Below are 16,243 nucleotides of genomic sequence, written 5' to 3'. Positions count from 1 at the left end.
GAGATTGGACATCAGCAGAAGTCATAAATCCTCACCTCTTTTCTCATAGTGTTTTCCTAATCAGCAATGCAAAGATCTGGTCGTCTACCAGGACTACCATTTATACATCATTCGTAAGTCTGTTGAACGTGTTTTTGTGTACTCTTTTCTGGTGCATTGTCTCACTTTGCAGGCACTACTTGAAGTCCTCTGGTGTGGTGACACCCTTTAAGAGAAGTGCTTGATAGACATCTTCTGCCTTGCCCTTCAGTTTGTGTAAAACTTTGTAAACCTCAGTCTTATTTTGGTTTACTGTGTGACACAGTACCAACACACTTTGTATGTACAACTGAGTTATCTTTCCCAAGTGTTGGGCTCCTGTTCTTCAATTGTTCTTTAGCTGTGTGTGTGTTTGCTGCTCATTGTTGTGAAAAGTTTTCTTGATCTCCATGTGAAATTTGTTGCAGCTCTTTAGCTATTCCTCATTGCTCCGAAACTACTATTGGAGTAAAACTGGGTATAGAGGGAGCTGAAATGTTGCCTCAACAAAGAGTGCTCCAGTTTATCTGTACAAAGGACATGCTAGCAAATTACAACACCCCATAAATGAGCCAGTCACAGCATTTTCCAGAAGCTATAAATTTTAAATGATAAAGAATTGCAGGAGGCAGATTTAACAGGTGACATACAAGTCACCAGCCATCTTCTCTAGCCAGCAGTCTCCAATAGATGATACACAGCATGTAGCAATATTTAACAGCTCTTCAGTACACTTCAATATATCTGAGACAAAGGGCTAAATCTGTATTGTATCCAAGTGTGATGAAATGCTGTTGATAATATATATTGATATTTTGCTACTTTTTGACAGATTGTGATTGGATAAAGATATTTGTAAATTGTAGTAATCAGATTGATGTTTCTGTAGTAGATAGTATGTCAGTGTTTGTGCATATTTAAGTTGAGGAAAAATACAGGTCAAAGAAAATTTCTATTCCCTTGTACCTGACAGGATAGGTGTTCATAAATATATAATGAAATTTCTGTCTTTTTCTTTAGGATAGAGAAATTTTTGCCATCGAGTTTAATTCAGGATAATTACTTTAAGAAACCAGACTGTACAAAGGCAGCTCGATTGGACTTTAGCATGAGGACATTTGAACATCTCAAGGTAATTATTTATGCCTGCAATTTTAATAATTATCTGTAAGTACCATCATTATGTAAAAAAAAAGCTTTATTAAATATGTATGCTTTCATATTGAATATTATTGTTACTCTTGTGGCTGAAATGTTGCTTTCTGCTTGTCTAGTGCTAATTAGACATACATTGAAACACACATAACTGCACATTCGCTCAGTATAATAATATTCTGATATATAAAACACATGGGTGTGCGTGCACACACACACACACACACACACACACACACACAGACACAGACACACACACACACACACACACACACACACACACACACACACACACACACAGTACAAGTTTTTGTGTACTGTATACAGAAGTTCAAAGTACATGCAAAAAATAATGAAAGGAACTTGAAAGCCATATACCATTTGTGTAAATGTAGGCTCTGCCAGCCTAGACTATTGATAAAAAGCTCTCAGGTTTCCAACTGGGTGGCAGTGTTAAAATACAGTAACCTTTTCAAGAGTGTCATACTTGTCGTCTTCTGTCAATGTGAAGTATACATTTTTCAGGCAAACTAATATTTATGGAACAAGTCAGAAAAACATAAAACCAACTGATTTGTATGTCAAATGATCACATTATAAAGCTTTCATGGGGCTTCTACATCCGAACAAAGAATGTTGGTCACAAAAAACACACACAGTCTATGGTGAAAGAAAGGAAAGAGGATTGTAACTTTGCAAATACCCTGCTTCGTCCAGGCTTGCCTTGCAGAGGTGCCTGGTGAATGTCATTGAGAAAACACGGGATACTTCTTCAGGTATAGATCTGTTGCATGTTGTCACCATGAACCATGAAGTCTGCCCATTCTGATATCCAGCTGCAGCTGCCTATTCCAGCAGAAGTCAATTTCCAAAGGAGTTTTCATCCTCTAATTATCTGTACTATCTGCAGGCAAATGTTTTCATACACATTGAAATGCCTTCCTCTCTCTCTGTGTGTGTGTAATAAAAACTATCAGTGATATTAGTTTTAGATCAAGAGCTCTCTCTTTCTTTGTCAGAAAACAGATCTGGATTTCCATTCAGGATGACAGCAGCTTGAATTTCCATATGGCCTTACAGGTTTAGGTTTTCCATGATTTCCCTAAATTGCTTAATAGGAGGTTCTGGTCAAGAGGCACAAAACATGTGCGAAGTTTAGAATTTTTTTCTTACAAGAATTGTTTTTCTTAAAAAGGGGTAAAAAAAAAAAAAAAGAGCTGAAAATGGGGGCTGCAGCCCTTGTCAAAGTATGTGTCTCACAACATGGCCTGGTTTGTGTGAAGCGTTCTACAGGCTTGTGACTATTTCTGAAAGTGGGCGACAATCATGATACGGTTCTGAAAAATTTAAAAAAAAAAGGCAACTATTTGCAACATGTGTCAATTTGTTGGCATGTTTTTCTAAATTCAAGAAACTTTAAAATTCAAATAAAAAATATCTCTTGCTAAGACCCCCTAAATTTAATTATCTTTCATGTGAACAAAAAGTCAAATGAATAGGTTAGTCCTCGAATAGAAGACAGCTGTCAAAGTGTAGACACAACTATTTCTTGGTAGACTTAATTTATTTTTTGAATATGGAACTAGTATTCAGTAAGAACAGGGTTAACATGGAGGCGAATGACATGAAATCCAGAAGAAAACCGGTTCAGACTTGATACTTCCAGGGAGATTAAAACTGTGTGCCTGACAGAGACTCGAACTCAGGACCTTTGCCTTTCGTGGGCAAATGCTTTACCAACCGAGCTACCCAAGCACGACTCACGATCCATCCTCACAATTCTACTTCCGCCAGTATTGGGACGAGTCAGGATTCATGCTTGGGTAACTTAGTTGGTAGAGCATTTGCCCCCAAAAAGCAAAGGCCCCGAGTTTCAGTCTCAGTCTGGCACACAGTTTTAATGTGCCAGGAAGTTTCAAATCAGTGCACACTCTGCTTCAGAGTGAAAATTTCATTCTGTTCAGACTTACATGAGAATAATGACTAATCTTTTCATGAACATTTAGGAGTTCTGGCTGTGCATGGATCCAGACTGTGCAAATATCATTTCACTAGCCATGTATTAAAATATTTGAATGACAGTATTTTCCCTATCAGGATTTTTTGCAATCTGTGCAAGCCATTTGACTGTGTAAATCATAATGTTCTTATGGAGAAACTAGAAGTTTATGCCTTTTGAAGTGCAATGAGTAAGTGGTTCACTTCAAATATAACTGATAGGAAGCAAAAGGTCATTGTATGTAGCTCATGTAGCTTACATGATGAATATGCCTCTGAGGGGGAGGGATGTGAGAGGAAGTTACTACTACTACTACTACTACTACTGGTGATCCACATTCAGTTTTAGGACCACTTCTTTTATTTCTGTATACAAATGACCTTTCATCTTACACTGGAAAAACACACCAACAACAAAAGCATCAATAAATGAAAAATTCAAAAGTGTTATTGATTGACTGTCAGTAAATAATTTATCACATAACTCTGTGTGTGTGTGTGTGTGGGGGGGGGGGGGGGAGGGGCAGTTATTTCAATTCAGTAAAATGCCTTCAGTAATAATACACAGTGGTAAAGAAATACCAGAAGTAATTGCCTAAAAGACATAAGTTTGCACATTAATCAGAACTTGAGTTGGAAATAATATATTATACATGTTCTCAAATGCTTGAGTTTAGCAATCTTTGCTCTATGTGTATTTGCTGGTTTTGGTAATGAAAGCATTATAAAATTAGCTTACTTAGCATACTTCCATTCATTGATGTCATAAGGCATAATTTTGTGAACTAGCAGCTCCACACACACACACACACACACACACACACACACACACACACAGGTAACTGTTTACTCTCAACAGCCTCACAGTGCATTGACTCTCTTACGAAATTGTGAAGAATAAGGCACTATTTGAAAATAACAAAAGCATTCATAAATATAACATTATGAATAAAACTAGACTTCACTATCCACAACTTATAAAGAAAATGTTCACCCATAAAACAATTTGATCATCTTCCGTATAAATTCAAGTTGGTAGCAGATGATGACAGTTTCAAGAACAAATTTAAATCATTCCTACTCAGTAACTCCTACTGTGCCATATATGAATTCCTGAATTGGTGGTGTGTATGTGGTTTGGTAATGTTTATAAAATTTTGTTGTAGATAAAGCTTTTAAAAATCCAGTAATGTAAATGGCAAGCATGTAGCCATTTTTTCACAGAGAAAATGTCTTATTTGTAAATCGACTGACTTATTCCATGTCATGGCAAGTTGTTACAAATACAATCCATGGAGCATGGACAAAAGATTGCAGTTAATTAGTACAAAGTAACATGCACAAAAATGTAATTTCAGGCTATGGTTGAACGCAGAAATCTTAGTATGAGCCCAGAGCTCCTAGTACTTCAAGATCTTGTGGTGAATGGGGATATAAATTTCTTTGCGCACCAGATCTCTTCCTCACTGCAGAAGAACAGAACATCGTGGTTGCATTACAATCTTGCAGCAGCTTATTGGCGAGCTGAAGGAAATGCTCCAAAAGCTATTGAATGTGCTCGAAGAGCTGTCCACTTTTCCCCAAGGTAATGGACAAGTTCACTTTTTTGTTATTTGTATTGAATGCACTTAGATTAGCACTAGGCAACATTTTGTAATGTTTTATTATGTTGCTCATAGAGTTGTTGTATCAGTAGTGTTCTCTAACAGTTGTTGACCAATGGCCAGTAGTGAGATGATAGTACACTGGCAGAACACTCTACTTATATTTAGGAGGGGGCAGTTCAAAATTATGCTAGGCCAACCAGGTTTATGTTTTCCATTATGCTAATGACACTCACCAACCATCATACTGAAAAGTTATTGTAGTATCTATTAATAATGTGCTAACTTTTTTTTAACATATGTTGGGTCACGGATTTCAGTTATTTTTGTACAACTGATCAAAATATTATATTCATTATGCCGTGTTTCCAATAGCAATTAAACTTCTGCAAGCCACCTGCAGAAGCTACATCTGCAAGTTCTTTCAAGTGGAAGCACCCCCAATAAGTAGACTTCCTAGTTTTGTCAATTTGCAGAAGTGGCTCTTGCAAGTTGATGGACACAGTTTCTTGCATCTTTCCTCAAATTCTTGCTGAACTTGCGAGTTCCTCAAACTTACAGAAGCTTTGTATGTTCAATGATAGTAGAAAAATGTCAGTGTCAAAAAAGGAGAATGATGCAAAGACAAGTGGGACAAAACAAATGTACCGCAGAACCCATAAGCATACATAATTGGCCACTAGGGACCGATGACCTCAGAAGTTTGGTCCCATAGTCCTTACCACAAATAAAACAAAACAAAAAAAGAAATGGCCACTATAGCCAAGGAAGTGTGAAATGAATTTACCAATTACTTTTTTTTTCACCAGAAGGGAAAGCAGAATGGTAATACAGACAACTTTAAATTTTAGCTGATTTTTTTAATGTTAGCAAGAACATCAATGCATTACTTTCATAATAAAATAGTGTTTGCAGAAATAAAAGAGTAATTAAAAGGTCTCTCTTATTGATACAGCTTGCAGCATTTTCATATTGTATTTTTGAATATTTGATTTTACAATAAAAAAGAGATGTTTGAAGCCAGCATATAACACACTCAGAAAGTTTTCAATCTGAGTGAAGTGTCCAATTTTATTTCATGCAATAGTGTTTTTTGATAACTTAAGTATATTCATCTCTGTGTCTACTTCTTGACCTAAACTTTTCTGTTTCTCTTAGCTTTTTTTCCATAACAATTTTTCTTCAATAATAATAATGCAACAAATAGCAATGGCTGCCCTTTTTTTACCACAACACTCTAAAACTTCCACTTATCTGTCACACAATGCAACTGTAGCGGAACATTTGTGCAAATACTTGTAGAAGTACATGAAATTATCTTGCAATAATGATTTGCAGAAGTAAGCTTGTGCAAGTTTTTGTTCTAGCGTGAACATCTCAGCAAGCATTTGCAGGACTTATGTGGAAGTTACTAGCTAAAGAACACACGCTTTTATGTTTTATGTTCGCCTCATAGCACTTTTTTTCCCATTACAACAGAAAGCAGCCTCTTTCTGTACCACTTGTTTATGTTGATGGTTACTCAACAGTGGAGGATGTTCTTGATGTTTTTTATGTTAACTTTAATTGTACACACTTTTGGTCACACATCACAAGTCCAAATTTAGTTTCATGTGCGACAACAACAGTCTGATTTCCAAATTGCATTATCACCATTAGAAGGGCTTTGTCATTGGCATTATTGGTCATGTGTCTGTCTTAATTGGCTACAAAATTGTGACAATGTCATGTACATTTTAAGAAATATGCGTTATATGCAAGTCAGTGACTTGGGAAAGAGAAAAACAGATATAATACTGTAGCTATACTGGATAACAAAATGTGTGAGATATTATTTTGTATAGAAGAAAAATATCATAAAACTGCCATATTGTAAAACCCTGTTTACTGTGAAGCAGTCGCAAGCAAACACGGGGCAAATGTGCATTCCTTCAAACAATGCACAAGATTTTGGTTGTAGGCACCATCCACACTTTTACCTGCAAATAGACACTTACACTGGAAAGGATTTAGGAGAACAGGAGGAAACCAAGCTGTATTTAGTAATTTCCAATTTATACTTGTGTATTATGAATATATGCAGATATCGTGATACACTGCATTAAAGATTTCTCCAAAATGTATCATTTTTAGTACAGTTTGTTCTGCCAGCGTGTCAGGAAATGCACGTACATGTGAAATGTGAGGAGGTAGTGCACTTAACTCTGAATTGTGGAGTTCTAGGTTTTCTTAGCATTAGTCTAACACTTTCCACCTGTGTCGACTGACACTTTTCGTTACAACTGAGGAGGAAATTTAAAAGCAGGATGGTAATTATGACCAACATAACATGGAGAATTCAAGTTGAAGCTGCATACAAGTGACGGTTAGTGCAAGATTCAGTATAGGGTGAGCATAAAATGGTAATTGGATCCTTCTAGTGCCCACTGAACTCACTTCGTGATGTAATGAGAAACCTTAGAGAAAACTCAAGTTCACTTGTAAGTTCCTTTATCGTACCATAGCCATCGGTGGAGTCTTTAATCATCCAACAATCAATTGGTAAAATTACAGTTTTGTTAGTGGTTGACATGACAAGATATCATGTGAAACATTACTAAATGCCTTCTCTGAAAACTACACAGAATAAATAGTTTGGAACCCCACTCATGATGCAAATTCATTAGATCTAACAGCAAGAAATAGGCACGACCTCTTTGAGGATGTCCATATCGAAAGTAGTGTCAGCGACTATGACACAGTTGGCCAACAATGATTACCAAAGTACAAAATACAGTGTGATTAGTTGGTTCAGGACAGAACTAATGAAGCCACAGACAAGTGCTGTCATGGTCGGGGATGACACTTGAACCCTATGCTCGTCCACAATGCTAACGACCCTGCTAGCCACACGGAGCGATAGAGCAATTAGATGAAAAGAAGCAGAAATTACAAGCATTGGCCGAACAACTTAGAAGATACAAAAAAAGTGAAAATAGAAGGAAACAAAACCAAACATTCAACACAAACAAATAGACAATCCACCAAACATAACAGACACGGAACACTTCTAGAGCAACAGAACGTCTCAAAACAGTTTTCTCCCAGAATGGATACACAGACAGACAAATTGAGAGGGCACTCCAACCAGCCACTATACCACAGGTTCCTGAAGAAGACCAAGATGAAGCAAAGAAGGTGGCATATCTGCCCTATGCTGGCTCTATTTCTGCCAGAATCAGTAGGATCCTCCGTAAACACAATATCAAGTGTGTTTTCTGTCCATCCAACAAGATCGGGGGACTGCTGGGGAGTGTCAAAGATGACCTGGGGTTACGAAAACCAGGGATTTACAATATACCTTGTCAATGTGGCATGTCCTACATTGGCCAGACGACAAGAACTGTGGAGATCAGGTGCCAAGAACATCAGAGGCACACTAGATTAAGACAGGTGACTAAGTCAGCCATTGCTGAACACTGTCTAGAACTAGATCATGCCATGAAGTATGAGGATACCAAGATTCTAGCACAAACACCCAGATTTTGGGACAGTGTTATAAGAGAATCAATAGAAATTAAAATGGCTGACGATCTTATGAACCGTGATACAGGGTACCAGCTAAGCAGAGCCTGGGATCCGGCTCTGAAATTGTTAAAGGAGCAACGGGGCCAGCTGCAACACTACACAAACAGAAGAACCAGAGACATGTAGATGGAAAACGAGCCCCTGACGGACTGCCAGGCGCACCAGACCGAAGATGGAACACCCAGAAGTGTGACTGGTGGGCGCGGACCACAGAGGGAACATCCAGAGTCGCAACGGACGAAAAATGGAGCGGCAATGCTCCAACAGGTCGTGGTGAGCAGGCGCAGACCGCAGGGGGAACGCTTGGTACCCCAGACCGTAGATGAAACCCCCAGGAGCGGGTTTGGTGGGCGCGGACCGCAGAGGGAACACCTAGAACCGCAGTGGACGGAAAACGGAGCAGCAACACTCCAGCAGGTCGCAGGGAATGGGCGCAGACCACAGAGGAAGCGCCTGCAGCCGTTGGTGGAGGGGGAAGGCCATAGGCATAAATACTGGACCAGGTCCACTCGAGGAGCAGTCTCAGGTCACACCTGATGAAGGTCACGACCTACGTGACCGAAATATCATGCAAGTACGTCGCTGGTATCTGGCAGAACACCCGACAACCCAAGATGTCATTAGATCGCCGGAAAAGCCTGAAGAGTTACAAGAAGATTACATATTGGATAACCACAGTGACTGCATAGAAGTGATGGAAAAAACAGATGCCTACAAATATCTAGGATACAGACAAAAATTAGGAATAGGTAATACAAATATTAAAGAAGAACTAAAAGAAAAATATAGACAAAGACTAACAAAAATACTGAAAACAGAATTTACTGCAAGAAACTAGACAAAAGCTATAAATACTTATGCTATACCAATATTGACTACTCATTTGGAGTAGTGAAATGGAGTAACACAGACCTAGAAGCACTCAATACACTTACATGATCAGAATGCCACAAATAAGAATACATCACATACATTCAGCAACAGAAAGATTCATATTAAGGAGAAAGGAAGGAGGAAGGGGATTTATCGACATAAAAAACCTACATTATGGACAGGTAGACAATTTAAGAAAATTCTGTCTAGAATGAGCAGAAACTAGCAAAATACACAAAGCAATCACTCATATAAATACATTGGCTACACCATTGCAATTTCATAACCACTTCTACAACCCTTTAGATCACACAACATCAACAGATACGAAGAAAGTAAATTGGAAAAAGAAAACACTACATGGCAAGCACCCGTATCATCTAACACAGCCACACATCGATCAAGACACATCCAACACATGGCTAAGAAAAGGCAATATATACAGTGAGATGGAAGGATTCATGATTGCAATTCAGGATCAAACAGTGAACACCAGATATTTCAGCAAGCATATTATTAAAGATCCCAATACCACAACAGATAAATGCAGACTTTGCAAACAACAAATAGAAACAGTAGATCACATCACAAGCGGATGTACAATACTAGCAAATACAGAATACCCCAGAAGACATGACAATGTAGCAAAAATAATACATCAACAACTTGCCATACAATATAAACTAATAAAATAACACGTTCCCACATACTAGTATGCACCACAAAATGTACTGAAGAATGATGAATACAAATTATACTGGAACAGAACCATTATAACAGATGAAACAACACCACATAACAAACCTGACATCATACTCACCAATAAAAAGAAGAAATTAACACAACTAATTGAAATATCCATACCCAATACAACAAATATACAGAAGATAACAGGAGAAAAAATTGAAAAATACATTCAACTGGCTGAGGAAGTCAAGGACATAGGGCATCAGGATAAACTTGGCATTATACCAATTATTCTATCAACTACAGGAGTCATGCCACACAATATCCACCAGTACATCAATGCAATACAGCTACATCCAAACGTATATATACAACTACAGAAATCTGTAATTATTGATACATGTTCAATTACCCGAAAGTTCCCAAATTCAATGTAACATATACCGTACAGTTAAAAGGAAGTCAGGCTTGATGAAGGTCCACATCACTTTCCATTTTTAACCAGACATAATCTCTGAGAAAAGAAAGTAATAATAATAATAATTAGCAAACATCACTAACTGCCACAGTGATCTGGTTTGTGTGAGCACTTCTCTGGGCTTTGAGAAGACATAAGAGATTGAGATTAAAATTGTTCATAATTTCATAATGTTGAAAGATTACTTTGTTTCTGTACATTGTCCTATCATTACTCATTTTCATTGTTGTCACATTTTATCCAGTGGCATGATCTTACATTCAAAACAGGTTTCAAGGTTTCAGTTTTTTTTCAATTTATGTGAACAAATGAAATGTAACAGGACACCTTTGATGTTCTCTGGTAATTATGTCTGGTTAACACAAGTTCCAAATACTTCATACATGATAATGCTCTACATCATAGTACTTCTTTAACACATGTACAACTGAAACTCACTTCTTCCTTCCAAATAAGTGACTTCAAAGATTATAAACTTATTCCAGTAGTTTGAACATTAACATTTTTAACAGATAAGATTTTCATTTACAACTTATTTTTAACTTATTATTTCATAGTTTCAGTAATACCAGTACTGTTAATAATAATAATAATGATGATAATAATCATTATTGTATCCACCTACACTAATACCTAAGTCTGACAGATTTGAAATTACACTTTTCAAGTGAAAATAATTTTTATGTATGCATTTTACATTGATTCAAATGTGGATGTTACATTCATAACTTCTGCTTTATAAACAGAGATGCAAAAAATATAGATGTAAAAAATGCTATTGTGTGAGAAGTTTTTATTGGATTGTGTTGTTTATTAAACAAGTCTATCATGTTATAGAGAATGAGAGTGTACCATTGACCAATTTCATTACAAGCAGAAGGAAGACATTACTTAGACAAATCATACTGGAACAGAACCATATTGCAATGAAAGAACAAGTTTAGAACTCATGGGGAAAAACATGTTATAATGACATGGGACTCCACTATACGTGTACTTACAACAAATTTGTTTTAAACCATCAAACACCTAAGCAGATACAACCTTCAAAAGAAGTATGGACTACAAGGAGATAGAGCTAAGGACACAATGACAACATTCTATTCAGTGTCCCTTATATGCCTGACTTGTTCATCTAATCAGTAAACATCATGCAGTAGCCTCATAAATGTATAGGCCTGCAAAAAATTGTGGGTATTCATAGTATTTTCCACCCCCATAATTTGGTTGTTGTTGTAACTCTTGAACATGTCATCAATTAACTATGTCATTCATTTGTTCTCGTCAGTTTTTTTTTTTTTTTTTGTGCAAAATGTGCGATATTTGTTGGTTAGTTACATGTTCCACAGATCATTTGAATGATTCTTTTAACAAAATGGCCGAGACTGTTAAAGGATATATATATATATATATATACCTAAAAACAAAGATGATGTGACTTACCAAATGAAAGTGCTGGCAGGTCGACAGACACACAAACAAACACAAACATACACACAAAATTCAAGCTTTCGCAACAAACTGTTGCCTCATCAGGAAAGAGGGAAGGAGAGGGAAAGACGAAAGGATGTGGGTTTTAAGGGAGAGGGTAAGGAGTCATTCCAGTCCCGGGAGCGGAAAGACTTACCTTAGGGGGAAAAAAGGACGGGTATACACTTGCACACACACACATATCCATCCACACATGGTGTCTGTATATGTGTGGATGGATATGTGTGTGTGTGCAAGTGTATACCCGTCCTTTTTTCCCCCTAAGGTAAGTCTTTCCGCTCCCGGGACTGGAATGACTCCTTACCCTCTCCCTTAAAACCCACATCCTTTCGTCTTTCCCTCTCCTTCCCTCTTTCCTGATGAGGCAACAGTTTGTTGCGAAAGCTTGAATTTTGTGTGTATGTTTGTGTTCGTTTGTGTGTCTGTCGACCTGCCAGCACTTTCATTTGGTAAGTCACATCATCTTTGTTTTTAGGTATATTTTTCCTTCGTGGAATGTTTCCTTCTATTATATATATATATATATATATATATATATATATATATATATATATATATATCTAAAAACAAAGATGATGTGACTTACCAAATGAAAGTGCTGGCAGGTCGACAGACACACAAACGAACACAAACATACACACAAAATTCAAGCTTTCGCAACAAACTGTTGCCTCATCAGGAAAGAGGGAAGGAGAGGGAAAGACGAAAGGATGTGGGTTTTAAGGGAGAGGGTAAGGAGTCATTCCAGTCCCGGGAGCGGAAAGACTTACCTTAGGGGGAAAAAAGGACGGGTACACACTCGCACACACACACATATCCATCCACACATATACAGACACAAGCAGACATATTTAAAGACAAAGAGTTTGGGCAGAGATGTCAGTCGAGGCAGAAGTGCAGAGGCAAAGATGTTGCTGAATGACAGGTGAGGTATGAGTGGCGGCAACTTGAAATTAGCGGAGATTGAGGCCTGGTGGATAACGGGAAGAGAGGATATATTGAAGAGCAAGTTCCCATCTCCGGAGTTCGGATAGGTTGGTATTAGTAGGAAGTACCAGATAACCCGGACGGTGTAACACTGCGCCAAGATGTGCTGGTCGTGCACCAAGGCATGTTTAGCCACAGGGTGATCCTCATTACCAACAAACACTGTCTGCCTGTGCCCATTCATGCGAATGGACAGTTTGTTGCTGGTCATTCCCACATAGAATGCATCACAGTGTAGGCAGGTCAGTTGGTAGATCACGTGGGTGCTTTCACACGTGGCTCTGCCTTTGATTGTGTACACCTTCCGGGTTACAGGACTGGAGTAGGTGGTGGTGGGAGGGTGCATGGGACAGGTTTTACACCGGGGGCGGTTACAAGGGTAGGAGCCAGAGGGTAGGGAAGGTGGTTTGGGGATTTCATAGGGATGAACTAAGAGGTTACGAAGGTTAGGTGGACGGCGGAAAGACACTCTTGGTGGAGTGGGGAGGATTTCATGGAGGATGGATCTCATTTCAGGGCAGGATTTGAGGAAGTCGTATCCCTGCTGGAGAGCCACATTCAGAATCTGATCCAGTCCCGGAAAGTATCCTGTCACAAGTGGGGCACTTTTGTGGTTCTTCTGTGGGAGGTTCTGGGTTTGAGAGGATGAGGAAGTGGCTCTGGTTATTTGCTTCTGTACCAGGTCGGGAGGGTAGTTGCGGGATGCGAAAGCTGTTGTCAGGTTGTTGGTGTAATGCTTCAGGGATTCCGGACTGGAGCAGATTCGTTTGCCACGAAGACCTAGGCTGTAGGGAAGGGACCGTTTGATGTGGAATGGGTGGCAGCTGTCGTAATGGAGGTACTGTTGCTTGTTGGTGGGTTTGATGTGGACGGACGTGTGAAGCTGGCCATTGGACAGGTGAAGGTCAACATCAAGGAAAGTGGCATGGGATTTGGAGTAGGACCAGGTGAATCTGATGGAACCAAAGGAGTTGAGGTTGGAGAGGAAATTCTGGAGTTCTTCTTCACTGTGAGTCCAGATCATGAAGATGTCATCAATAAATCTGTACCAAACTTTGGGTTGGCAGGCCTGGGTAACCAAGAAGGCTTCCTCTAAGCGACCCATGAATAGGTTGGCGTACGAGGGGGCCATCCTGGTACCCATGGCTGTTCCCTTTAATTGTTGGTATGTCTGGTTTTCAAAAGTGAAGAAGTTGTGGGTCAGGATGAAGCTGGCTAAGGTAATGAGGAAAGAGGTTTTAGGTAGGGTGGCAGGTGATCGGCGTGAAAGGAAGTGCTCCATCGCAGCGAGGCCCTGGACGTGCGGGATATTTGTGTATAAGGAAGTGGCATCAATGGTGACAAGGATGGTTTCTGGGGGTAACGGACTGGGTAAGGATTCCAGGCGTTCGAGAAAGTGGTTGGTGTCTTTGATGAAGGATGGGAGACTGCATGTAATGGGTTGAAGGTGTTGATCCACGTAGGCAGAGATACGCTCTGTGGGGGCTTGGTAACCAGCTACAATGGGGCGGCCGGGATGATTGGGTTTGTGAATTTTAGGAAGAAGGTAGAAGGTAGGGGTGCGGGGTGTCGGTGGGGTCAGGAGGTTGATGGAGTCAGGTGAAAGGTTTTGTAGGGGGCCTAAGGTTCTGAGGATTCCTTGAAGCTCTGCCTGGACATCAGGAATGGGATTACCTTGGCAAACTTTGTATGTGGTGTTGTCTGAAAGCTGACGCAGTCCCTCAGCCACATACTCCCGACGATCAAGTACCACGGTCGTGGAACCCTTGTCTGCCGGAAGAATGACGATGGACCGGTCAGCCTTCAGATCACGGATAGCCTGGGCTTCAGCAGTGGTGATGTTTGGAGTAGGATTAAGGTTTTTTAAGAAGGATTGAGAGGCAAGGCTGGAAGTCAGAAATTCCTGGAAGGTTTGGAGAGGGTGATTTTGAGGAAGAGGAGGTGGGTCCCGCTGTGACGGAGGACGGAACTGTTCCAGGCAGGGTTCAATTTGGATAGTGTCTTGGGGAGTTGGATCATTAGGGCTAGGATTAGGATCATTTTTCTTCGTGGCAAAGTGATACTTCCAGCAGAGAGTACGAGTGTAGGACAGTAAATCTTTGACGAGGGCTGTTTGGTTGAATCTGGGAGTGGGGCTGAAGGTGAGGCCTTTGGATAGGACAGAGGTTTCGGATTGGGAGAGAGGTTTGGAGGAAAGGTTACTACTGAATTAGGGTGTTGTGGTGCCAGATTGTGTTGATCGGAATTTTGAGGTTTTGGAGGGAGTGGAGCTGGAAGTGGGAGATTGAGTAGATGGGAGAGACTGGGTCTGTGTGCAATGAGAGGTGGTTGAGGTTTGCTGGAAAGGTTGTGAAAGGTGAGTGAGTTGCCTTTCCGGAGGTGGGAAACCAGGAGATTGGATATATATATATATATATATATATATATATATATATATATATATATATATATATATTTATTTATTTATTTATTTATTTATTTAAAAAGAAAGATGATGAGACTTACCCAACAAAAGCGCTGGCAGGTCGATAGACACACAAATAAACACAAACATACACACAAAACTCTAGCTTTCGCAACCAACGGTTGCCTCGTCAGGAAAGAGGGAAGGAGAAGGAAAGACAAAAGGATTGGGTTTTAAGGGAGAGGGTAAGGAGTCATTCCAATCCCGGGAGCGGAAAGACTTACCTTAGGGGGAAAAAAGGACAGGTTTACACTCGCACACACACACATATCCATCCACACATACACAGTCTTTCTGCTCCCGGGATTGGAATGACTCCTTACCCTCTCCCTTAAAACCCAATCCTTTTGTCTTTCCTTCTCCTTCCCTCTTTCCTGACGAGGCAACCGTTGGTTGCGAAAGCTAGAGTTTTGTGTGTATGTTTGTGTTTATTTGTGTGTCTATCGACCTGCCAGCGCTTTTGTTGGGTAAGTCTCATCATCTTTCTTTTTAAATATATTTTTCCCACGTGGAATGTTTCCCTCTATTATATTCATATATATATATATATATATATATATATATATATGTGTGTGTGTGTGTGTGTGTGTGTGTGTGTGATTAGTGTTAACATTAACAAACAATTTTTTTTAATTCTGCTCATGCAACTACGTTTAAAAAATTAAGTGTTTTCAGGCTACCAGTTTTTAAATAAAAATTAGTCCATGAAATAGAAGCATGATATTGTGCAAATGACCAAAAATATTTGTTGCTGCATAGTGAACTCTGAGCCATTGACACACCTTTTAGTAATGGGTAATAAAGGTAATTTTTTCCTCTAAGTGTTGTAGGTATGGACACCACTCTCCTCAATTTGTGAGGGATTATTTATGATGAATTTGCATACTTCAAAACTGCAGGTGAACACCACATATTAATCTT

At 39.3% G+C, this 16,243-nt stretch overlaps 1 protein-coding gene across 3 annotated transcripts in view; it reads left to right on the top strand.

Moving 5' to 3' along the window:
• LOC126175426 (tetratricopeptide repeat protein 17) overlaps positions 1 to 16,243 on the top strand; it is a 310,821-nt gene that overhangs the window by 56,001 nt on the left and 238,577 nt on the right. For all 3 annotated transcript variants that reach the window (XR_007535560.1, XM_049922224.1, XM_049922225.1), the window contains exons 3-4: positions 1,039 to 1,150; positions 4,530 to 4,756. Coding sequence is in view for 2 of the 3 variants with exons in the window: in XM_049922224.1 (XP_049778181.1) it covers positions 1,039 to 1,150; positions 4,530 to 4,756 (339 nt within the window). In the remaining variant the exon portion in view is untranslated. The remainder of the gene's footprint in view (positions 1 to 1,038; positions 1,151 to 4,529; positions 4,757 to 16,243) is intronic.

The sequence above is a fragment of the Schistocerca cancellata genome, chromosome 3 (genome assembly GCF_023864275.1).
Source record: "Schistocerca cancellata isolate TAMUIC-IGC-003103 chromosome 3, iqSchCanc2.1, whole genome shotgun sequence".
NCBI classification, from domain to species: domain Eukaryota; kingdom Metazoa; phylum Arthropoda; class Insecta; order Orthoptera; family Acrididae; genus Schistocerca; species Schistocerca cancellata.
The sequence above is the reverse complement of the archived record's forward strand: the minus strand, read 5'-3'. Positions and strand labels throughout refer to the sequence as shown.